Genomic DNA, 25,066 nt, shown 5'->3' with positions numbered 1-25,066 from the left:
CTACCTCCCCTACCAACATAGTCTATACGGCTTTATCCTGGGGGCCCATGGAGCTTATCCCAGGAGACTTAAGGCATGAGGAAGAAGTGCATACACACACTACAGGCAATTTGGAAACACCAATTAGTCTAAGAAAACCCAACCCGAGGTGGGAATCGAACCGTACGAACCACTACACCATCGCGCCACAATGTTATATATGATTTAATTGATGTCTGGAGCGTATCTCAGGAGATTTAGGGCATGAGGCACGGTACACATGCTCATTCATTCACACTATGGCCAATTTAGAAACACCAGATAGCCTAATCTGCCTGTTTTTGGACTGTGGGAGGAAATTGGATTACCAAGAGGAGACCCACCAATCTCAGGAATCAAACCCTCGACCCGGAGGTGTGAGGCCCCACTATTACCAACTACATTGTTACATGTATTGTGGCACATTATTAAATCTGCTTTCATTGATGTGTCTTGTAACAGTTCTTGTCCTGTAGGTTGGTGTTGATTTTTTTATTATTATCATTCCTGTGAGAAATTAGCACTTGTGTACCACGATTACGTCACTGAGGCAGCGCTAGTGCGGTTGCAGTGGCTTATAAAAGGAGGAGAAATTAGCATTGTGTATCGAATTGAGTGCACAGTAATGAAACATTTCGGATGATGGTGATGGCGGTGGGGGCGCAGCGCGCGTGCGTGCGCGCGTGCGTGTGTTGGGTTTGGGGGGGGGGGCGTTTAAAACGCACAGCTAGCCAAGCTGCACTGCTTGAGGTGTATAACAGGAGGGGGTAAATGTCTAGACCAGGAAGTGACAAACCACTTAAAGCGACCTGTTGAACACTGTTTTATTTTCTCTTTCTAAATATGGTTCTTAGGAGATATATAACCTATATATAAAGAAAGCGGAAGTAAAGCGAAGCGCGAGGCTTACACCTGCGGTCTCGCGCTCGAAGCTTTCATGTATCATGAGGTAGTTTGTGGTATTAGGGTATAATATAAATTCATTTCAGTTTTGAACGTATATTTGCGTTTTAGGTGAACGTTTTTTTTCTTCTTGTTGTTATCAGACCTCGCTTTCTGTTTGCCCACCTGGAGTGTGTGACTCGCGCCTGTTGCTCGCGCTACTTTTTGGCTCTGTGTTTGAAGTGGGTGTATAGTATAAATATGTATATATGTACAGTATGTGTATATGGATGCCTGTCTGTCTGTGTGTGAGAGTGTGTGTGCGTGTCCTGTCGCTGATAATGATCTGTGTATGCAGATGATGAACACGCCGCTTCCTGGTTCTCCGCGGCAGCAGTGCTGATGGGGTGGATGGGCGGCGCGGCGGAGCGCACGAGAGCGACAACCTGCTGTGCGTCTGTGCCCTCACGCAGCTTTGCGTTCTCCAGGGAGTTTTTTCTCTTAGCTTTCTCCTGTTCTCCTTTTAATGGCGACCGATCCCTGGCGTTCTTAGCGATGGCATGTGATCGTTGATGAGCGCGCTGCGTTTGTGTGTGCGTGCGCGCGTGCGTGTGTGTGTGTGTGTGGCACCTGCGATTCAGTCACTTGGTGTCTTGGGAAGAATACTGAACTGAAGACCTGATCTGCGTTCCTCCGAGCTGATCATTATGTCCACGAAAAAGGCGTCCATGTCGGATCATGAGATTAAAAATGGAACGTCGAGAAACATGCTGGAACGCTGCGCCTCGGTTAATGAATATTTTGATATTTCCTTTAAGGTATGTATTATTATTATAATTATTATTGCAGATCACACACAATTATATATGCTTATTATATAATATATAATAAGCTATATAAATTGTATATGTATATGATATATAATATTAGACAGTACTTATTATATAGCTATAACAGCACATTGTGTCCCTAGTAGAGTTCCTGTGATCTAGCACTTTTCTGTGCACCAACAGTTTGATCAGATATACAGCACTTTTTTTTTTTTTTTTTTTTTTTTGCATGACCAGTGTGTTGCTTTGCATAAAAAAAGTTTACTGCCTGATGCAACCACTGAGTTTGAGCAATCTGTTTCCTGTTTGGTCTGTGCTGCAGCAGATCTTAAATTAAACTGTAGCTCAGCTGAACTTTTTCCTCTGAGCACTAGGTAAATGTTTACTTAAGGTGGGATACCTTGAGATCCACGTCGTCGAACCACTGAACTTGAATGAATGCACAATGATGCATAACCTGTGCTGCATAGCGTAGTTGTGCGTAAGTGTGACGTTCAGGTGAGCTTTTTTGAGTATTTGTGCTGTGCATGCACAGTTTAATTTTGCATTTGGCTCACATCTGATAACACAAGCGTTGGAAGAAGAACAAGAAGAGGAACCTGAACAGGAATTAGTAGAAGAACCCTATGTAAACATGCATGAGAACCAGCATCCAGTCTCAGTATGCAATCAAAACATGAAGAGATGCAGTGAGCTTTCTTCAGATTTAAATCTGCGTTCAGTGACCTTTACAAAATAGACAGATGTAATCTGCAGTATATTGTTGTATACTTATCTGTAACGCACTCTATGTTAAGTGGATGTAGTTCTAATGGTTTTGTCTGACCCTGATCCCTGTAGGTAATGCTGCTAGGAGACTCGGCTGTTGGGAAGACTTGCGTCCTGGTGCGTTTTAAAGATGGTGCTTTTCTGGGAGGCAACTTCATTGCCACTGTTGGAATAGACTTTAGGGTGAGCAAGAACACATGCTTTACACAGACACATTCGTTTTTGTTTTTGTAATCTTGAAGAGGTCTCATTGATTCTTAGATCGCCTTGTTTTTATTTTCATTGCGGTATGTGGTAGCATACAGAAGGGAAATCAGCTGGTACAGAGAACAAACATATCTACCGAATGTATTGAATAGGCAAACCATTTCAGGCTTGTCTCAATAAAAGGAGTGCCTGATGCCCATTCACGTTTCAGTCGGGCTAAATGATTACCAGTGTGCTCCAGAGACCTGATGTTCTCAAGTTTAACAAGAGTGCACTATTTAGGTGTGTGGCGGCAACCTGGCGATGCATTACCGTCGAAAATGGTCATAGTGAATAGGCATTGCTTTTAGAATAAATGTAATAAATATCACATAACACAATAAATTGCCATCAGATTTCCGCAACATGTAAATCAACATAACCTTTTTTTTCCCCATCAGACATTTATGTAAGCATTTTACCATTCTGTGTGTACAGTGACTATATATACTGTATATATGTTATGTCTTACTGAGTTTTGGAAAACAGTAAAAAAAAAAAAACCTTAGTATTTTGTTTGAATGTAAGCTCAAATTACTGTCAGTGCAGCGTTTCCCATGTTCTTTCTTTGTCTGTGTGATCTTCAAGTTCTCTTGTTTCATCCCACCTCTAAAAAAAAAAATGCTGATAGACTGAATTACCCCAGGTCTAAATGAGTATGTGATTGTGTGTGTGTGTGTGTGCATGGTGCTCATTGCTCAAAGACTTGTTTACATTGTACAGACTATTCATTTAACATATTATAAACACATAACATCTAATTACAAACTTTGATTCAAACTAGTACTTAGTTATTTGTGGTGTGATGCTGAACAAGTCAGACTAGAATTCCTGAAAAAAAAGAGAGAATTATTCTCAAAAATATGTCCACTTGAGCACGGTTTGGCAGTGAGGTTTTTCATCTACTTGTTAAATGGCAAAGTACACTGGTGCGTTGGAACATGGCAGTTTTATTTTGGGAACACTTCCTCATCTTTGTAGCAGTTGCTCCAGTACTCCCACATGCTGAGTAAGAGAGAGTAGGGCCATCGAAAGGCCAATGTTGGTGGAGAAAAACAGAAACCCATTATAACTAATTGAGGGACTAGAGCATGTCTATGGTGTAAAAAGTCTTTAAAATTATTCTGGGTAACAGTAGAGCGGAATTTTCTTCTAAATGGTCAATTCAATAGTACCATAAATTAAAGAATCATTAAGGTCTAAAATGATTCCATCATTCAGTGTTTCGATAGGCTGATCTAATTAGCAGTGAACCAAAATGCATCCACCTTTCCACGTTTATTTTATATAGGAACACTCGTACACCTGCCCATTTATACAATTACCCAATCAGTCAATCATGTGGTGGTACACAATGCATAAAACCATTTGCAGTTACAAGACAAGAGCTTCATGTAATGTCAACAACAAATGTAAATGAGCATTCAGTAACTCCAGTGCTTCACCACTTAATTTTCTAGTTGTAGCCACACTTTTTCAATTTTCAAACTATATGGTTGGCAAACTGACTTCCCCAAAGTGTTAAATTGAAAGCAATGTTATAAACAATCACCAGGGTCATGACCAATCTACGTAGGTTAAGCTCCATCAAGAAATTGTCATTCCATGTCATAGAAACATGCAGTAGTTTACGATACAGGATCTCCTTTCTGCGTTTACTTTCCCTGGCCGGACACCTCCAAGGTGGCACGGTGGCGTAGTGCCTAGCACTGTAGCCTTGCACTTCCAGGGTTTAAGCCAGGCTTGACTTCTGTCTCTGTGTGCATGAAGTTTGTATGTTCTCCCCGTCCTTGGTGAGTTTTCTCCAGGTACTTTGGTTTCCTCCCACAGGCCAAAGATCTGCAGATTAGGCTGATTGGCGTTTCCAGATTGCTACAGTGTGTAAATGTGTGTGTGTATGTGTGTATGTCTTGTGATGGATTGGCACCCTTCCCAGGGTGTACCCCGCCTTGTGCCCTAAGACTCCTGGGGTAGGCTCCAGGCCCCCTGCAACTCTGAATACAGAATAAAGCAGTATAGATAATGAGTGAGTGAGGAAACCACACCTCTAACTAATTAGCTAAAATGGAAACCTCTAACTAATTAGCTAAAATGACATTCTTGTGTGGTTTGAAGTGACACATTTTGGTACTCTTGGATTTTTCTCTGTGTGTCAAGAAACCAAATAAAGTTCACAAACTCAAGTGACTTAAGTTAAGTGATTTGGTCACAACATTCATTCATCCAGAGATGCAATAATTTTTCAATGGGATCAAGTGTTGATGGAGTGGAAATTGAAAGTCTTGGCAACACATCCCAAAGGCTTTCAATGGTGGCCAGTGTATTTCATGTTTGAAAAAGATTTCTTGTGCTCGTAGAATCACTCTTTCACAATTTGACCCCAATGAATCTTTGCATTGTCATTCTGAAATATGATGGTGCCATCAAAAAGGAAAATCCATTAATGGGATAATCTGGTCATTCAGGTTCACTTAATTTTATTGCCACAGTACTGCTGCTGACCCTTCGTAGCAACCCCAGATCACATCACTGCCTCCAGAGGCTTGTACAGTGGGCACTGTGCATGATGGCTGCATCGATTTTTGTGCTTCCCTTCTTATCCTAAGGGACCATTTTTTTCTGCAAAGTTGATGATTCAGCACTATCCTTCCAGGTTTAATTGTGCCTTGGGCAGTTCTTAACCCAATTACAGTGGTTTGAGCAATCTCCTTAGCTGTTTTTTTCTAGATGCAAAAAAATAATTGGACCTTTCGCAAACACAGTTACATATTTTTCATGACCACAGGATTTGTCTTATGACATGTTTTGCTTTTTTGTTTTTTGAAAAAGTAGAAGCTACTCACTCTATCAGTCGGGGTTAGAAGAATTACTGTATTAATAAAACATACTATTTTATTACTGTAGGTAGTAATTATCCGAACAAAGGATTTGCTCATTTAAATCCAGGCAGTGTAGATTAATTGTGGAAATAATTGATAACTGGTAACATTTTTTATACTGACAACATATATAGATAATATAGATCATAATTGCCTGTAAAAAAAAAAAAAATAGTAGAGCATGAGTTGGTCAGTTTTGGGAGTCAAGCTGCAGCTGTAGCCCGCCGGAGACATTCACAAATGCTGCCACTCAATAAGACATTCACTGAGCTTTCCTCCTCCTCATATATCTTCAGCATCCTTTTCCATGGTTTAATGGCGAGTCGCAAATAACCACTGAACATTTCAGCCAATTGCATCATGTGTCATGAGATCTTGCAGTAAGTGAGGTCTGTTACAGTGGTTTCAACTTGGGTACTTATCTAACTTTTAACATTTAGTTTAACATTTAGTATTTTCCAAAAGTTTTGAGCCACCTCTCATTTTTGCCTGAAAGGTGCAGAATAAATTAAAGAAGTGGCAAAAATGTTTTTTATTGCGACAGTCTGCAACCTCATTTCCTCTCTCAACTGTTCCAACCACTCAGCATTCAGCATCACCAGTGTACTAATCACCTGCCTGATCATCTTTCATCATCTGCACCGTTTCTCACTGGTTTATACTTTAAGGTCAATGTTTTTCCTATGCTTAAAAGGTCTCTGTGTGGCTTAACAAACAAAACTCATTCTTATGAAATTGCTCAGGTACAGGGACCAGACGAAAACTTGCGAACGACTGGTGTAAAATAAGGACTTTTGTACAGTATTGTGTATGGTTGATTCCAATACTTGATTAATTTCAAATTGTTGTCCTTCAGTTTAGGAGGAATTTAGTCATAATCCGGGACCTATCCTTAAGGTAGGATGGGTTTGAATGTTTGTAGAACCATTGCAACAGCACCCTCAATGGAGCCAAATGGAATGAAGAATTGATGCTCTGTAGATTTATGCAGCCTTCTAATTACCCTGATATCAGGTATTTACCTGAAAAAATTACAAGCTTGTCGGCATTAATTCATGTTGCATCATAAGCGATAAAAAAAAATTGAAAATGAAATACAGTCACAGATGTAATGAAGCTGAACAAGGTGGATTATTTGATCTTTCCCCCTTTTTTGAAAGATAAACCTAAAAGAAAAAAGTCTAAAGTGGATAGACTAGGCACACAAAGAAAGTAAAAATGAAAGGAGAGATGAAAAATATTAAGTTTAATGTATTCTTGTTTGTTTGCAAGCAAGGGTTCCAAATATCCCATTTCCCATAGATGGTATTTGCTGGAAACACAGCAGTAGGCCATTACAAGCCTAAAGATCTTAAAGGCAAATAGGCAGATTCATTCATGATTTCTGCCACACTTATTCTCTCACACATTCTTATTATCCCATAAAACAGATCACATTATATAATTTATTGCTCAACTGTAATGATTTTGTTGTTGTTGTAGAGCTGCCTAAATTTTAGATAAAGGTTTTAGCTAATTATGCACCCCTTCAACTTTCCCAGGCTGATATATCACCACTGAGTGTCAAACTATCTGACACACACTCATATTGAAACTAATTGAAATGGGTTGGAAAATGTGTTAGTAACACTTGTGGTCTGTACATATATATGATCATGAGAAGATATGTTATTTATTTACATGTTAAGAAGTCATATTGTATTATAAATGCTTGAGGGTAGAGCTCAGTTTTATTTGACAAATCATGATTTTTTTATTATATTAAATAAATAGGTCTGGAAGGTGTGTTGTTTTTTGTAGAGCTGTGAATGAATGGATGCAGGCTTATTAAAGTAAGTGACAAGCTCATGATAAATGCGGAAAAACACTGAGTTGGGTGTGTGACTGCAGTGTGAAAACTTATTGCTATTTTATGATACATATGACTTTGACATGACATTGCTGCAGTTGTACGTCAGAATCATTAGGTATGGACGTGGATGATTTTGTTAACAGGCAATGTGAGTTAAAGATTTAAAAGCATGTATTTTTCTAGTCAGAGAACTTTGTCAGGTTGTATGACTATTTTGTGCAAGGGACATTCAAGTCAAACCTGCTACACTAATGCACTTATCCCAACCCTTTACTAGTGCTTTAATACATCAAGGTAAAATGCTTTCTATGAAAAACGAAGCTATGATCAAACTGCATGCTTCATGTCTGATACACCGGCCTCCCAGGAACTCCTATAATGACCCAAACATGTGGAAATGACATAGAGCGAGGTCAGGTCTATATACAGGGGATGTGGCAAGTTCTTATAATTTACAAGTTTGTGATTTATTGTTTGTACAGTTCCCACTGACAGAAATTAGCGACAAGTTATCTGTGGATTTTTCAGCTTCAGGCGTCCCTCTAATTGCATGTTTACAGGAGTGGCTAGAGTGAGTCACCTCTGAGCCACCTCAGCTAGGATCGTCATTCACGGATCTACAGCCCTCTTTTAAAATATTTGCACTATTCAAATGTTTTACTGTGATGTAAAGAGTCGTCACCATCCTGTGCTTTTCTAAGTCTTTTGTAAATGTACCTTCATTTACAAGAAATTTCATCACAATTCCCAGTTTGACTTGAACACTGGTACTAAAATATATTTTGTATTATTTGGAAAGTAATGCCTGGATATTAACGGGTACAAAAGGTGTACAGTAGGTGACACATGCGGTTTTTATATTAGGGATTGGAGTCACCAGGGACCTTCCAATATGATATTATTACAATACCCAGGTGCTGATTGTATTGTGATTGTGTCATTATGATTTCATAAACATCCCGTTTTAATATTACTTATTTATATTTATTCATAATTTGCTCCTACCGCTGTAGGATGTTGTGTGAATACTTTCGAGCACATTACCTGTAGGATTATAGAGGAATGGTAAAATTGTCCCATTCAGATGCAAGCATAAACTGTATACTGTAAATTAAAAAAAAAAAAAATCGTCTTTGGAGTCAGTGTGGCGATACTGTACATTAATTGCCTCATGAAAAAAATATTTTTAGATTAACATCAAAATTTTTAGATTGGCTGGTAAATCCTATAAAAACCATGGCTGGTAAAGCAACTTTACTGTATATGTCTGTCTACAATAAGAGTTGGATATGTATTTGTCAGTAATAGTAATAATAATAGTTATTTAATTGTATGTATATATTTTTCTGATGCTAGCTACAGTAAGTCAGCCCACATGTTTGTGTACACCTGATCATCACAGTTGTAAGGTAGCGTTTTCCAAACTATTGCCACAAAGGCAGAAGTACATAATTGTATAGGTCTTAATAAACAGTAAGATTGACTGGAACCAAGACATTTATACCCGTTCCAGCATGACAATGCCCATCTGGACAAAGTGCGTTTAATAAAAAAAATATCTGGGTGTTATGGTCAGGTATCCACAATTGTTTGCCCATATAGTGTACATTGTACAATTTTATTTCACATTTAAAACATTCTCTATTTACTTTGAGTGCCAGTCCAAAGCATTTTTCAAGGGAGAAAATTAAGCCAAGCTCCTAAGCCAAAACCTGATGGGGGCTCCAGTTAGTTACTGTAACATTGCAGCATTGAAAACACCCATGCAGCTATCAGTCATTCCAGATTTCAGTGGTTTATTGGATGGGATTAATACTGTTGGATGATTTTTTCCATTATTCTGGTATATTTCTAATTTGCTGCACTGTACTCTGATGTAAATATTTAGCTCTGATGCAGAATGTGCATTTAAAATATTCCAAACCACACATCTACCATCAGGTTCATGCATTTTGGAACAAAGATTAGAGTCATACATGTAGGATTGCCAGTTATGTTTTCAGTTGAGATTATCCTATACATGTGGATACATTTGTTTGTATTCTTTTATTAAAGAAAGAGAAACCCACACTTGTCACAGAAACAACTTAAATCTGCCAAAAGTAATAATAATTTAATGAACATCATATGTTGCTTTTGACATTTGATTGAACAGAATAATAATAATAATGACTAATAATAAATTAAAAAAACAATGCAAACTGGCTTGGACAAATTAGTTGGCACAGCTCTAAATGAAAATGAAGGATGACAATAATTTGACCATAGTGCCATGTTAGACTAAGGTGTAATAAGCTGTAATTAGCATCACAGGCATCTTCAGTCTTGCAATCAGTTAGTCAGTCTATTTACATGGTGAAAGGTTGTCACTTTCATTTTTTGTATCATGGTGTCCCACATTGAACGCAGGAAAGAGAAAGCAAAGGAGAGATTTGTCTGAGGAGATTAGAATGAAAAGTATCGACAAGCATGTTAAAGGTAAAGGCTATAGGACCATCACCAAACAGCATAATATTTTTTTAACTACAGTTTAATAAGTTTAGGGTCCATGGGAGTTTATTAATGCTCCCTGGACATGGCTGAAAGATTTAATGAAAATCAATGGCAAATTGAAGAGAAGGATAATATGAATAGTAACCAGTTTTCATATTATATCATTGAAACCAGTATTCAGTTTTCATATATATTATATTATATTATATTATATAAACCAGTATTAATATTATATTCATATTGATTTAAGGCCAAGAAACATAAGTTTTGGATTGCACCATCCAGCACTGTTTGAGAAAAAGGGTATTCAATGGAAGATGACGCAGTAGGACTCCACTGTTGAAAACAACTCATTAAAAAAACAGACTGGAATTTGCCAAAATGCAAATTGACCAGCCACAAAGCTTCTGGGAGAAAGTCTTTTGGAGAGCTTTTTTTTCAAGCCACATCAGGTGTATGTTTACAGACGCAAAAATAAAGCTTTTAAGGAAAACAACAATGTACCTACTGGGAAACACAGAGGAGGCTAAGGTTAAGTTCTGGGGCTTCATTGATGTCTCTTCTATCTGTGCAGGAAACGATGAAATCTCAAGACCATCAGGGCATTCTGGAGCGAAATATACTGCCCAGTGTCAGAACTTAGTCTTAATCATGGGCTCTCCAATAGAATAGTGTCCCTAAAATACACAAGAATGGCCAAGAACAAAACACTGGACTGCTCTTGAGCCCTTATCTAAATCTTGTCAAACATCTGTGGAAAGAGCTGAAATATGCAGTCTGGTGAAGGCACCTTTCAAAAGAGAGACAGCTGGAGCAGTTCGCTTACAAGGAGTGGGCTAAACTACCTGTTTACTCTTGCAGAAGTCTAACTGAGAGCTACAGAAATCACTTGATTACAGTGATTGCCTCAAAAGGTTGTGCAACAAAATATTAGGTTAAGGGACCCATCATTTTTGTACAGGCCATTAAACTCGGTTCATTTTGTCAATTATTCTGTTGAATCACAATTCAAAAGCAACATCTGAAATTTCATTAATGAATATTCACAAATTACACAAACTTTTGAATTTCAAGTTATTTCAGTGACCTTAAGTAAGGACGCCCTGATTCCAGTGGCTGGGAAATAAACCCTAGCCTTATGCATATCAAGTGTTAAGTCTGTGTACAAATACCTATTGCCAATGTAATGAGATGATCAATGTTATTTACTTCACAAATGTCTACAGCCATTGTAATGAGATGATTAGTGTTATTCACTTAACCTGTCAGTGCAATTGTAGCTGTGATTCAGGTATTGGTACAGGCTGTTCTCAAACTCTGCTTCAATAATTGATTGTAATGGTTCAAACTGATTTTTATAACATTGGAAAGCAGAAAAAGTATCTTAGAATGCACAACACATTGAACCTTGAGGTGGATGGGCTAAAAAAGCATATGCCCACATTGGAAAGAACAGAAATCTGAGGCTCGAAATTGAAACCCAGCCTTCTGAATAGCAAGTGTTAAAACTTCCACTAAATTGAGATAATCAATATTTTTTATGTAACTTGTCAGTGCAATTCTAGCTGTGATTCAGATATAGGTGCAGGCTGTTTTATATATTTTAAACTACACTCTTGCAAATTAGTTCTTGTCGCCTTGCATCTGCAAGGTCCGGGTTCGATTTCAGCCTCGGGATCTGTGTATGGAGTTTGCATGTTCTCCCTATGCTTGGTTGGTTTCCTCCTGATGCTCTGGTTTCCTCCACAGCCAAAAAACATGCCGATTAGATTAATAGGCGTTCCCAGATTGCCTGTGGTGTGTAAATGAGCATGTGAGTGTGTGTGTGTATGTGTGTGCCCTGCAGTGGATTGGCACCTCATACAGGGTGTACCCTGCCTCGTGCACTTAGTCACCTGCGATAAGCTCCAGGCCCTCCGCAACCCTGTATACTGGATAAAGCAGTAGAGAGGATGAGTAAGTGAGTGAGTGAGTGCGTGATATTGACTGAGATAACATGGAGGGTAAATTTTTTTTAAATCTATAAATTGATATTTGTTTTAAGGCAGACTTTAATTAATTAATATAGCATTAAATCTGTGGTTATGGAATCTGATTACAGTATAGACTAGCTTACAGTCTAAATAACCAACCAACCAAACAACATATATAATATTCAAACAAACAACATATTCAGTATCCAATATGTATATAGTATGTGTAATTTGCAAATGTAACAAATTAGGGTATAATAAGTATATGCTAAGAAATTTGATTCATGTGGTCTTCACTGTACTTCATGCTGCAGGGACAAGCAGAAAACTCATATTTTTACCCTCTCCAGGTTGAAGTTACAAGAGTGTGCTCGAATGCGTTTCTAGATAATTCTGGCTAACATTAACTCATGCACTTATATTATGGTAGCATGCCAATTTATGACCAATCCTTCACATGTACTTATCTAACTCCATTCCATGATCCTTTTTTATCTTGGATCGAAATCTAACCAATCAACACAGACACTTGGTTACAACACATACACTGTGGTATTTGGCAACAGCAAACTCTCTGGTGTAACAGTGCTATAAATTTCTCATATTCATGCCCAACAGTCTGTAGATCTTACATAGAATAGTGCGACAATCCAGTGAGTGGCGGTTCTGTGGGTGGAAACACTTTTGATGAAGGAAGTCAGAGGAGAATTATTGGACTGGTTCAAGCTGATTTTTACAACATTGGAAAGCAGAAACAGCATCACAACACATTAACCCTTGAGGTGGATGGGCTAGAAGAACATAAAACCACACTGGGTTTGCACAGAACAGGAAAGAGCAGGAATCTGAGGCTGCTCTGGGCGGAGGCATACTAATACAGTTCAGCTGAAGTTTAGAAAAACGTTACCTGGTCAGATGAACCTTGATTCACCTGCAACATGCAAATGGTTGGGGAAGAATTTGACATCAACGACATGATTTCATAAACCCAACCTGTCTTGTGTCATAGGTTCAGGATGCTGGTGGTGTAATTGGTGTGGAGAATTTATTTCCTTGGCACACTCCTTGGTATATTGCCGATTGTCATAGTATTATTGAGTGTTGTTGATTACACTCATCTCACAGTGGCTACTTCCAACATGTTAATGTACCATTTCTCATAGTGTAAGTCATTTTAAAGTGGTTCCCACACATGTCAATGAGTTCAGCGTATTCCTGCTGGCAGCAGATTTGAATCCAGTACTGCACCTTGGAAATGTGATAGAAAAAGAAATGAATTCGCAGCATGATTTTGACACCTTGTGACATCCCGTGATACTTGGGTCATTTGTCACTGGCTAAATATGGACTCTTGTTCCATAACAAGCTGCATAACACTGTCTGGTGGAAAATGCTTAAAAGATTCCAATGTACACTGCAAACAAGAGCATTTAAGTAGTTAATTTCTCATTGACCTAGACAGCAAGAGGCTTGGAACATGGCACAGACATAAACACGTTCATGGTCCTTGGCCTGCGTTATTTTTAGTTAAATTCTGTTCAAACATATGATATGAAAAAAAAAAGAAAAAAGACGTTGGCTTATATCGTGAGGTTTAATTAATTGTTTTCTCCTTGGCAAATCTCCATGTTTTTGCCTGTTTCTGATCCTTGCCGCTAACAGTGTGTCTCGGCTTGAATCTGTCACTTTTAACACCTATCAGCGTGAAGCATTTCTGTGTTTTTGTCAGGTTCATTGAGCCATTTGGCAGTGACGTGTGAAATAATTTTAATAAGCGTCATGTTTTCGGGGCAGGAGGTGTAATTTTCAAACGTTTCGTTCAGCACATGCTGACCAGACACGTCGTCAAGAAAAGGAACAGAGAGGCTGACTGTTATTTTTGATTGCCATCTTTCTTCTCTCTTGGGTAATTAATGCTAAGCATAGAGCTACACTTTAAAGGGTCCTACGCTATGCGAGGAATCGGAGCAGTGTGAGTCTCATTTCTAAAAGCGGATCTGTGCATATTTACTGTATTTGTTGTATAACAAACTGGCCAATTTTCTGTATTTCTGTGATTTAAACTTTTTTGTTTCTTTTTTTTTAAGAACAAGGTGGTGGCAGTGGATAATATGAAAGTCAAGCTTCAGGTAAGTGAGCTGCCTATATATAAATTATTCTATCATATTGCATCTGTTGTCCAGGATCCAAGGTAGTCAGGTGCTCATAAGCTTAATAATTAACATGTATAAAATAAAACATTTCATTTTCAAGGAAACTAGATATTTAGTGTAACGGTGTAGGATTTGCTCTACAAAGATAAAAATTGTAGATTGCATATAAAAATGCCAATTTTCTAAGTATTAGCTTTTACCATGTAGCATTCGTAATAGTACTGGTAAATGGTGATAGGAGGATTTAACAGCACTGCATCTTGAATATAGTTATTATCTAGTATTTCCCTTTAGATTGCAGATTAAACCTATTTCTAGACATTTTGACTAATTTCAAGATTGTTCTAGTCTGTGAACGATCTTTGTAATAATTGTAATAATTTCTAGAAGCAAAATGATCCTGTCCGTAGAACACGTAAAAGTTAAAGAGGTCCAATTATGCCATTTTAAAGGTTGTTAATATTGCTTAATGAGTCTCTTAAAACAAGTGTACATGTATGCAAGTTCAAAAAACACTTCAGTTTTATCTAAAAATTGATTTTATTTTATCCCAATTTTAAATGATTCATAAACGACTCGTGTGAAGCAGTTCGAAGATTCAGTCTGTCTAAACCCCTCCTTTCTGTGAGCCCACACTGCTGTGATTGGTCAGATGACGCGGTGATTTATGACTGGTCAACCGCTACAGCGTGTGTCAAGCAAAAAAAGCAAAAAGGACAAACACAAACAAGTAGATAAAGCAAACGTGTATTATACAAAACTGGAGAATAAACAGTTAAAAAGTTTTCGTTTGCTTACGTTTTTATTGTTTTTATATATTACAAAGTGTTTAAGCGAACCTGGCATGAATGCTTGGTCACATTAACAAGAGTGTGGTAATGTTAATTGTAAGATGGCGGGCAAGTTGTTCGTAACGTAGAACGTGGCCGGGCAAGTTGTTTGGGACGTAGAACGTGGGTGGGAAATTTGTTAATATGTTACGGAGTGACGTGGATTCGTAACAGAGTAAAAATAGATTTGTTAACGACTCGTTTAGGTGAATGTGAGCCGATTCTTTTTTTTAATAGACAAAAACTTTATTTACCGTGAACTGTCAGCTTCACAGATAGTGCAGATAGTTTATGTTCACATACAGCTACATGACACACTGCATGAAAGAAAATATCTGAAAAGGCATAATAGGTCCTCTTTAAACGAAATACGTAGTAATCTTATTTTTGGTTTTTAGTGTCATTTTGTTGTTGTTGTGACTGCTGGCTGATATAAATATGATTGCAAGTGAAAACTCTCCTCTTAAGAAAGAAATACAATAAAATGTGGGAAATCCTTTGTCATCTCACACAATATGGCCAAATGTTTGTGGACACCTGAGCATCACACCCATACAGTGCCGAGAGGAAGTTTTCAAGTTTTCCACATTTTTTGTTTTACAGTCATACTAAAATGCATTTAAATATTTTTTTGCTCAACATTCTACACCCCACATTGACAAAGTAAATACAGGTGTTTATAGTTTTTTGTTAATTTATTATTTTTATTCAGTTATCAGTCTTATTACCCTTATTCTGTTGTCACTTGCAATTAAGCCTTGTTGCATCTTATTCCGTGGTCCTAGAGCTTTTTCTGTAACTTGACTGGAGTCCACCTGTGCCTAATTGACTTTACTGGACATAATTAGGAAATGCACTGCATTTCAGAGTGAGACAAATTCACGAGACAGGATTGTGTCAAGACACAGATTTAAATGGATGAAATTTAGAACAAACCAAAAGTCTTTCCAGATCTGGCCGCCCAACCAAACTGAGTAATCGGTGTTGAAGGGCATTGGTAACCAAGTATCTAAGGCTCACCACTGTAAATGAGATTCTTATGGAGATAGGAGGGACCTACAGAAGAACAAGCATCACTGCAGCATCTTTTTTATCAGGGCTTTGTGGTAGAGTGGCCAGAGAGAAGCCATTCCTCACTAAAAGCGTATGACAGCCCGTAGGAGTTTGCCAAAAGCCACCTGATGGCCGATCAGACAATGAGAAACAACAATTTGTAATCAGGAAATCAGGCACTGTGAATCATCCTATTAAAATCATCCCTACTGTTAAACACGGTGGTGGCAGCATCATGCTGTGGGGATGTGACACAGGGAGATTAGTCTGTGTAGAGGGAAAAACTGGTGCAGATAAAATAAAGAACTATCCTAAGTGAAAACTTTGTTCAGAGTTTTTTAGAATCTCAGCCTTTAATGAAGGTTTACATTTTAACAAGACAATGCCCCAAAGCACAACACCAAGGAAACACAGGAGTGGCTTCAGAACAACTCTGTGAAAGTCCTGGAGTGGCCCAGCCAGAGTCTGGACCTGAGCTCAATAGAGCAAAGCATCTCTGGAGAGACAATTACTTTGTAACTGTGGAGGATTCTTTAGAGAATGAAGAGGGAAAAAAAGGATTTGAACCCATTTCACGATGAGTGTGAGCAATGCTGTAGTATGCTGTAGCAGTACAATTTTGCTTACTGAAAGTAAAACCTTTTTCAGGATAACAATGCCCCTGTACACAAAGCAAGCTCCATGAAGACATAGATAGCCAAGTTTTGAGTTAAAAAAAAAAACCTTAAGTGACTTGCAAATAACCCTTACCTTAGCTCCACCGAACATCTTTGAGATGAACAGAAACACAGACCCTGTGCAAGTCCTTTTCACATGCCTGCTATAAAAATGGATTATTTTTACTTTAAGTAAAAAAATAAACGAATGGTATGAAGTAAAGACTTGTTTGATTTGAACCGTGTCACCAGTTACACGCGTCATCAACAGTGATGGGGAAGGCACACTTGAACCACAATAGCGGATGAAATAAACAATGAATCATTGGTATTTCAAAATGCCTTCGGGAAAAAACAAAATATGCAAATAGACTAAGCAAACATCGTCTATTTACAAATAGAATGTACAAATTAATTGAAGGGGCAAACTTCAGAACTGCACGAATTATGTTTTGAAAAAAAAATAAAAAAATGGCAAGCACGTCTTGTCTTTTTACATTTCCCACACATCATGGACTTGAAACACTTGATAAAAAAAGCAATAACAATCAATGTTACCTGTGATCCTTTTGTCAAATATTGTGTACAGTCAGGTCCATAAATCTTGAAATAAATATGTTTGGATAAAGCTATCCAAGGGTTCCTCAAGACAAAGAAATTGGTTATTCTTTACTGCCCAAGTCAGTCACCAGCTCTCAAATCAACAGAGCATGCTTTTCACTTACTAAAGACAAGACTGAAAGCAGCTGCAGTTAACGATTTGCAAAGCATCTCAAGGGAGGAATTTTGTCAGCATTTGGCCTTGTCCAAGGGTTTCAGACTTCAGGCAGTCATTGACTGCAAAGGATTTTTAATCTAAGCATTAAAGGCAATCCTTATGTTTGTAATTATGTTAGTTCGTTCCATTATTTATGATTCCTCAAAATTGGGTGATTATGAACATGGCTGTAATTCCTGAATGGTTAATACCACACTTTGTCAAATACCTTGAATTAAGCCTGAAAGCCTTTTGTTCACTCACATTACCTTGATTGTTTCATTTTAAATTCACTGTGGTGGTTTACAGAGGCCGAACTACCAAAAAATCTTTAATTTTTAAATTTTTTTTGGTTACTTATCTTTGTTCCAAAATGTATGGTCTTAAACGTATGTGTGTATGTAGTAGTAGTAGTAATAAGTTTATGTGTATGATGGGATCCTGTGTAACTGCTGATAGGTACTCGGTGTTTCTCACAGGTCTAATACATACTTGCGGTGGTAACCCTCAGATTGGGCTAGCATTATATATAAACAGGTTCCATGCTACTCTCTGCGCAGCACAAACACACACGCATGCGCGTGTACATGCACACACAAAATCCTGTTTTGTTATCCAAAATGTTTCAAAGACACTGAATATCTCTGCAGTTCCCAGACAACCTTCCGTTCGGCCGTTCGAGGAATTACACACAGTATCCTAGCTCTGGAAATCATGTCTGCTTATAGCACAGCTGAGCAGCGAAAATATACTTTGCTTCCTGTGAGACTACCTTCAGGTTATTAGTGTGAATTGGCTGTTATATAACTTCTGCTATTTCTGCCATAGTTTGAAGGCTCAGTTCACACTTTTAGTCAACCTTTTCTTTCTTCCTGTTAAAAGATGGGTTGTATCCAGAATTATGGTAAATGCCAAGTCTGGTGCAGGATTCAAACATCTTGTTTCAACCTCTTGTTTGGACTCTTTTCGAGCCTGACAAAAAATGACATTTTAAAGATGCAGTTTTACTATACTGTATAATCCAGCTGTTTTTATTGATGTCAATAGATGTTTACAATACTGGAGTGTTGGATTATCTTATTGATTCATGTGTCATGTCTGACAGATTTGGGACACGGCAGGACAGGAAAGGTTCCGCAGTGTCACTCATGCCTACTATCGAGATGCACAGGGTAACAACACCCTTTTCAACCCTTTTCTATTATAGTCTGAATATTGTGAAAAGACAATTTGTCCCAGTAAAATATTACAGATGCTTATGCTTATTTTGTGTCTTCACCCTTTCAGCTCTCCTGCTTTTGTATGACATTACCAGAAAATCATCTTTTGACAATATCAGGGTGAGTGTGGAATTATAGTGCACAAATCAAGTCGTTTTCTGATCTGAAGCACCATTTGCACTCCTTTTCAAACAGCAACACTTTTTTTCCTCGATACAAGGTCTGTCTTCTCACGTCATCTCAATTATTTTCTTCCATCTGTATCACCACACAGGCCTGGCTGACTGAAATTCATGAGTATGCGCAGAAGGATGTGGTCATCATGTTGCTTGGCAACAAGGTAAGTGGAACTTCCTGAGGAGGAGCTAAAGAAACTCCGCTGACATAAAAAAAAAAAAAACTAACATTTTTGTGTTTTTGTTAGGTTTATATGTAAAAAATGTAATGCATCTGTAAATATAGGACAAGATGGAACAAGATCAAAGGATTTTATATATAATGTAAGCAGCTCTTGGTATTCGTGTCAGCTGAAACATTTCTGATACAAGTCAGATCACTGACCTTCATCAGGCTGCATCATGAGCTTTATGGTTCCCTGTCTTTATCCCGGAAATTAATAACTTGCTTATAGCATTTAATAGTGGTTTTGGCAGCTGTTCAATATGAACCTTTGCTAGTATAAAGTACAACATGCTGGCCGTCAAAAAATTCTGAAATTCAAAGGCAGCTGTACAGCTGGCTGTGTGTGATAAGAAATGCTTGCACATTGCTTAATCCGGAATTTCTTAATAAACTCAGTGCTCATATTTAGTAAATGCAGCATTTGCTGTTCTTTACTGCATAATTTGACAAAAAGCTGGACTTGAAAAAACACAATTATCCAGTCAAATAAAAGGGTTATTAGTTACATTTTTTTTTTGGCCGTAAAAACCATGTAATAGATTTTTGTCATTTTCCAGTCATCTTTTCTTACATTTTTTTCAATAAAGAAATATTTTTGAGTATTTGAAAAGTAACTTATTATCATTAACATTTTTATAAGTACGAGTGTTAGCACCCGTCGTTGATGGGTAAAGAGTTTCTGGAAATACATAGTTAAAAGTTTAAAGCAAAAAAATTATTTAAAAAAAGCTGATCAGCATCTGATACATAACTGCTCATAACTTCCCATCTGCTCAACATTTAGATATAATTTATGGCGCAATAATTAGTTTTCATAGTATATGACCCATTTTTAGAGTAAGCCCTGATATGTCCACCATCTAATCCTGCGTTCAGTCCTTATTCTTCTGAACCTCCAAAGTCATCCCAAAGACCTCGATTTAATGTTGGCTAGCTACACTATCCCCTGCAACCCCTTTACAGTCTCTTATTGCATCTCCTACACAGCAGATAAACCACCTGACTACATCTTCCACCATTATTATGTCACATTGTGTTGCTCTTTCTTCTCAAAATATGTATTTACCACTGCCATTTCCATTTCCACATTCCTCTTCTGGACCTCCATACATATCCATTACCTACCCCACAACTCTGTTCCCTCCTCCAACATGTCCATTAAGGTCAGCTACGGTCACCAATCTTTCTTCTGTGGGGACACTCACTACCACTTTATCTAACTCACTCCAGAAATCTTCTTTCTCCTTCACATCACATCCTACCCGTGGAGCGTATGCACTGATGACATTTATCATTACCCCATCAATTTCCAGTTTTACACTCATCACTCTATTAGACACTCTCCTCACTTCCACTACACCCTTGGCATACTCTTCCCTCAGTATTAGACCTATACCATTCTCAGGTCTACACCATAACAAAGCAACAAACAAATTCTCTTGTTCACTTTAAGGCAACAAAAAAAAAAAAAAAAGTTGCTGTTTGGATTTATACATGCGAATATATAAAAAGCTTTGACCATATTATTACTGCATTGATTAATACAAGGGCTGTACCTAAGGTAATGCAAAAGTAGGCATAACGTTTTTAATAACTGACATAGGTTGTTTCAGTTGAACATTTTGGTAGATTAACACTTCCTCTATACAACAGTCCTACTCTCCATTACAAGCCTTTGTTTCTGCACATCTATGCACCAGAACTCGAATGCTCTTTGAAAATCCCCTTTCTCGTAGTGGATGGTCTCCAGGGGTTTGTCTTCAATGCTTGTTTTCCCTTTAAACTCCTTCATCCATCTGTTCATATTGATTTTTCAATGGTGTCATCTCTGTAAACATTCTGTAGCTCTGTAGGAGACCATCAACTGCGACAAGAAAATTTGCTTCAGTGATTGTGTAAATGCATCTCTCATGATGGAGACTATGTTGAGTAGTACCTTTGTATTGAGAGACAACTAATTTTTTTAACCCAAACAGATGCAGTGAGTATCTTCTCATTTCTTAAACATCCTATGCTGGAAGACATATCTCGTGGTCATAGAAAATCTGTTACAGTGTCTCGAAAGAGTCATGTTATTGCCTTGCCTCAAGCAAAGAAAATAACTAAAGGAGATTGCAGAAATGATTGGAATCAAATAAAGAACTGTCCAACATCTGGAAGGATCGTGATCATGATCGTGAACTTCATGAAAAAATTTGGTCAGAACAAAATCATGAATGACTGTGATAAGAGATAATGTTACAGTTGGAGAAGTTGCCTTCAACAAGTTGCAAGTCAGCAGTCGTAATCAAGGCTTTTCAATTCAATTCAATTCAATTCAATTTTATTTGTATGGCGCTTTTAGCAATTTTCATTGCCGCAAAGCAGCTTTACACAGTCAAAAGAATTATTTAAGTTTGTATGAAATGTGAATTTGTATGAATCAAAACATGCACAACAAAAACTGACAGGATTGGATTATCATGAATGATACTTACATAACCTGGCTTACACGCTTTAAATTAACAGTACATTTGGCGCTTTTAATTCAAAAATCCAAGTGGTAGCCTGAGTTGAGTAATAAACATCTATTACTGTGTGCATTTCTACAGTCAGACATGGCGGCTGAACGAGTCATTAAGCTTGAGGAGGGACAGAAGCTGGCCAAGGTAACAGACCTTTATTCCACGTTTTAGTTTTTTTTAAATTCACTTTTCCAGCCTTTTCAGTAATTCTAACAGTGAGTAAAAACAAAGCAGAGATAAACTAGGGGTTTGTAAAGATGGAACTGTAAAAAATTCCTTAGTTACAAGGGTTTAAGTAAGAAAAATAACAAGACTAAATGGGAACCAGAGTTTAGGGTTACAATTATATAAAAGATGGCACATTTTATGTTTTAATAAAACTAAAAAAAGAAAAATCTGTTAGTCATTAAAAACCCTTACATTTCTCACTAAGCTTCAATCAAGTAAATAATTTACATAAATCCATAAACAAGCTGCAAAAGAGTGTCTCCTACAGAAGCCATCTTTAATAATAGCCCATGTTTAACGATAATGTGAGCTGATGAAACATGAACATTGTGTTGAATGCTTTTGCTACAGTTCTGTCTTTACTTACCTAGAAAACATGAGTTTTAACGGTATGAAGTGTACGAGACTGGAGGCGGATGGATGTACAGTACAAGGTGCAGGTGGTTTGGTACAGTAGGAGGAAAGATCAGACAAGTGCGAGGGTGTGAGTTTGTCTGAAGGCTACGGGTGAGGAAGGCAACGTGGAATTGTACGGGCGGTGCTTTGTAAGAAAAGTGCAGTACAGGTCTAAAATGTTTTTTTGTGTGTTATTAGGTTAGTGGGAATGTTGTAACCTATGAAGTAGTTTGTATGAGTTGCAAAATATTCACAAGTCCTGTTGCTTAGACTTAATAACAGTGTGTTAGATACTAACAAACCAAGAACACTCAATCTAAGGTTCTTTACTGGGTCTGTTACAGAGCCATCATACTCAGCTTTTTAAAGAATTGATAATCAGTTATGGAGCTAAATGTGTGAACTGTATACTGTATAAGCTGCAATAGTTTTTTCATATGTCATTCCTGTACAATCCAAAAGGTCCTAGTGTATTTAATATTTTAGAGAAAAAAAGAACTATAAGAGTCAATCTTTAATGATTTTTGCACATTTTTTGTTGCTCCGCCGAATTCACAGAGGTGACTGTTGTGCTGTATGTGTGAACACACTGAGTTTTTTTCCTTCCTTCTAAAAACAAACCTTGCCTCCCTTTTAATTTAAACAAGGAGTACGGAGTTCCCTTCATGGAGACGAGTGCCAAGACAGGTGTTAACGTGGAGCTTGCATTCCTCGCAATAGCGAGGCAGGTTATGTTATTATGTCTATTCTCTTTTGCTTATAATTATAGTTAATAATTTTTATTTTATTTATCAAATCTTTCCTCATAACTCTTATGACAAAACTGGGTTTTTACATTAAGAAAAGTGTTAAAATACCTTGAGTGGCGCAGCAGTAAAGTGCTCGCCCTATCATCCGGAGATCGCTAGTTTGATTCCAGGTGTTAATGTAAAAAAAAAAAAAAAGAGAGAGAGAGGAATGTTAAAATAATATTGTAAAATGATGATAAAGTAACTGGTGCCTAACATTACCTGTTTTTGTCCCTGTTATAAACACAGAGAGCTGAAACACAGAGCGGCCGAACAGCCTCATGAACCGAAGTTTCAGATCCATGATTTCATCGAGTCCCAGAAACAGAAATCCAACTGCTGTGGTCCACTCATGTGACGAGTTCATCTAAGAGACGGACCAATAAGGACGAAGGTGGCAACAGAAAATCCATGAGGAAAAAACAGTAATGACCAGCAAATGGTGTGAAGAGACACAATGTGTGAGAGAAATAGTTATTTGGATGTGTGTGGCATTAAAGCCTTTTTGCTTTTACCATCAGGTGTAGCTGTTGTCTGTCTTTGTTCTCCAGCTGTAATTAAAGATAATGGAGCTTAGTGTGCTGAGGTAGACGGCTATATATGGCTTCTCCGAGAGCTAGTCTCGCTGTTATTATTATAATTATTATAATTATTATTCTGAGGGGTGTTCAAGTCAAACAGAGATTTGTGATGACGTTTCTTGTGAATGAAGGCATAAAACTGATCTCGTAGTCCACTGCTGTCGTTCCCATGAACATTCACCACGTAAAATGCCTGATCCTTGAAAATTGATGGATAACTTTAACTTGCGAACTTAAGGAGGAGCTGCATCTGTCTGTGGGAATTGTACACATAATCGTTCAGGAACACCACTTGCACGTTACAGGAATTTGGCTGGAAGTTTTTGCCACATCCACACATACAATCCTGACCTCACTACAAGCGATTTCCTTATGTTTGGGCCATTAAAGGTGTTTCTGGGAGGCCAGTGTTTCAGGCATGATGCAGGCAGTCCGATCATGGCTCCAGCCAAAAAACTTTCTGTTCTGTGTTCTGTTATTCCGCACAATCCAAAGTCCCAGTTTGACTCGAACACCACTCATATTAATATTATTATCAAATGAAGCAATGAATCCTTTTTTAAATCTATTGCTCATTTTAGTTCACTTGTGAGGAGGATATGTTTTGCTTAAAATCATGATGTCGCTTAATTTTAATAATAATGTTGGTATAAATGTTAAAACTAAAGCTCTAAGCACATTTACAATTTTGAACCACTAACATTGAAAAATGCTGTAAGCCATATTTTTGTGTTTATGAATTTGTATATAGATATGTGTGGTTTTGGAGTTCTTTGCTCATGATGCCTTGTCTTTGTGTTTGATGTATTGTGGGCCCCAGAGTGACAAGTGTTTCTCTGAAACTTCATTCAAAAAGCAAATCAATGGACTTTTTCCCTTGGCATCTGTGACCTGCTTTTTTATTACTGAAAAGTCCCACTGAGCAGGCAATTTGGTCAGGTTTTCATGATTGAACATGCAGTTCACATCTGTATAAACATCTGGTTTGTATATCAGATTTGTGAAGTATTTAAATGATCAACTCTTGCTGTTGTGAAAGCTAGACTTAATTATTGATTGTTGATTATTGCTACTAGTCTTATTTAGTTGTTACTTGTAACTCAGTGACCTTGTTCCTGAGATCACAAAGTGCCAAGACAAAGTGCTCTGTATAGATACTGTATAAATCTCTATTTTGTAATGTAGAGTGGTGTTGCAATGTGTTTCTTAAGACATGTCAAGTCAATTTACAAAAGTGGTTCTATTAGGGATGGATGAAAGTCTTCTATACCCATAAAAAGTTTATTTACTTTTATGTTGATGTTTTTTACTTTTTTTTATCTTACTTTCTTACTTTTATGTTTAAATATCCTAATTTTAGGAGTTGTGCTTGATGACTTCTGATTTAAAAAAAAAAAAAAAAGCACAAATGCTTATATATTATTAAATAATTATTTGGTAAATGTCATTCTTTAATATGAACATGTGTGTACCTGTTCATTCATAGAGTTATCCAATCAGTCAAACATGTGACAGCAGCTCAGTGCATAAAACCATGCAGATACAGGTCAAGAGCAT

At 37.5% G+C, this 25,066-nt stretch overlaps 1 protein-coding gene across 1 annotated transcript; it reads left to right on the top strand.

Moving 5' to 3' along the window:
- Positions 1-816: 816 nt before the first annotated feature.
- Positions 817-24,803, top strand: LOC128544562 (ras-related protein Rab-37-like). The gene is made up of 11 exons (XM_053514765.1): positions 817-967; positions 1,065-1,142; positions 1,259-1,718; positions 2,571-2,681; positions 14,029-14,070; positions 18,496-18,562; positions 18,678-18,730; positions 18,885-18,950; positions 21,604-21,660; positions 22,788-22,864; positions 23,178-24,803. Exons 3-11 carry the CDS (start codon positions 1,608-1,610, stop codon positions 23,284-23,286), a joined length of 693 nt encoding a protein of 230 aa, XP_053370740.1. The 5' UTR covers positions 817-967; positions 1,065-1,142; positions 1,259-1,607; the 3' UTR covers positions 23,287-24,803.
- Positions 24,804-25,066: the final 263 nt, after the last annotated feature.

This window comes from Clarias gariepinus, chromosome 16 (assembly GCF_024256425.1).
Source record: "Clarias gariepinus isolate MV-2021 ecotype Netherlands chromosome 16, CGAR_prim_01v2, whole genome shotgun sequence".
Taxonomy (NCBI): domain Eukaryota; kingdom Metazoa; phylum Chordata; class Actinopteri; order Siluriformes; family Clariidae; genus Clarias; species Clarias gariepinus.
Note: the sequence above shows the minus strand (reverse complement) of the source record. Positions and strands in the feature narration are given on the sequence as shown.

What these genes read in the sequence shown, in the direction of transcription:
- LOC128544562 (XM_053514765.1), top strand. Translation starts at nt 1,608, where the DNA reads ATGTCCACGAAAAAGGCGTCCATGTCGGATCATGAGATTAAAAATGGA. An exon ending in CTGTTGGAATAGACTTTAGG is followed by an intron (nt 2,682 to 14,028) that starts GTGAGCAAGAAC and finishes TTTTTTTTTAAG; the next exon opens with AACAAGGTGGTGGCAGTGGA. An exon ending in CATCTTTTGACAATATCAGG is followed by an intron (nt 18,731 to 18,884) that starts GTGAGTGTGGAA and finishes ATCACCACACAG; the next exon opens with GCCTGGCTGACTGAAATTCA.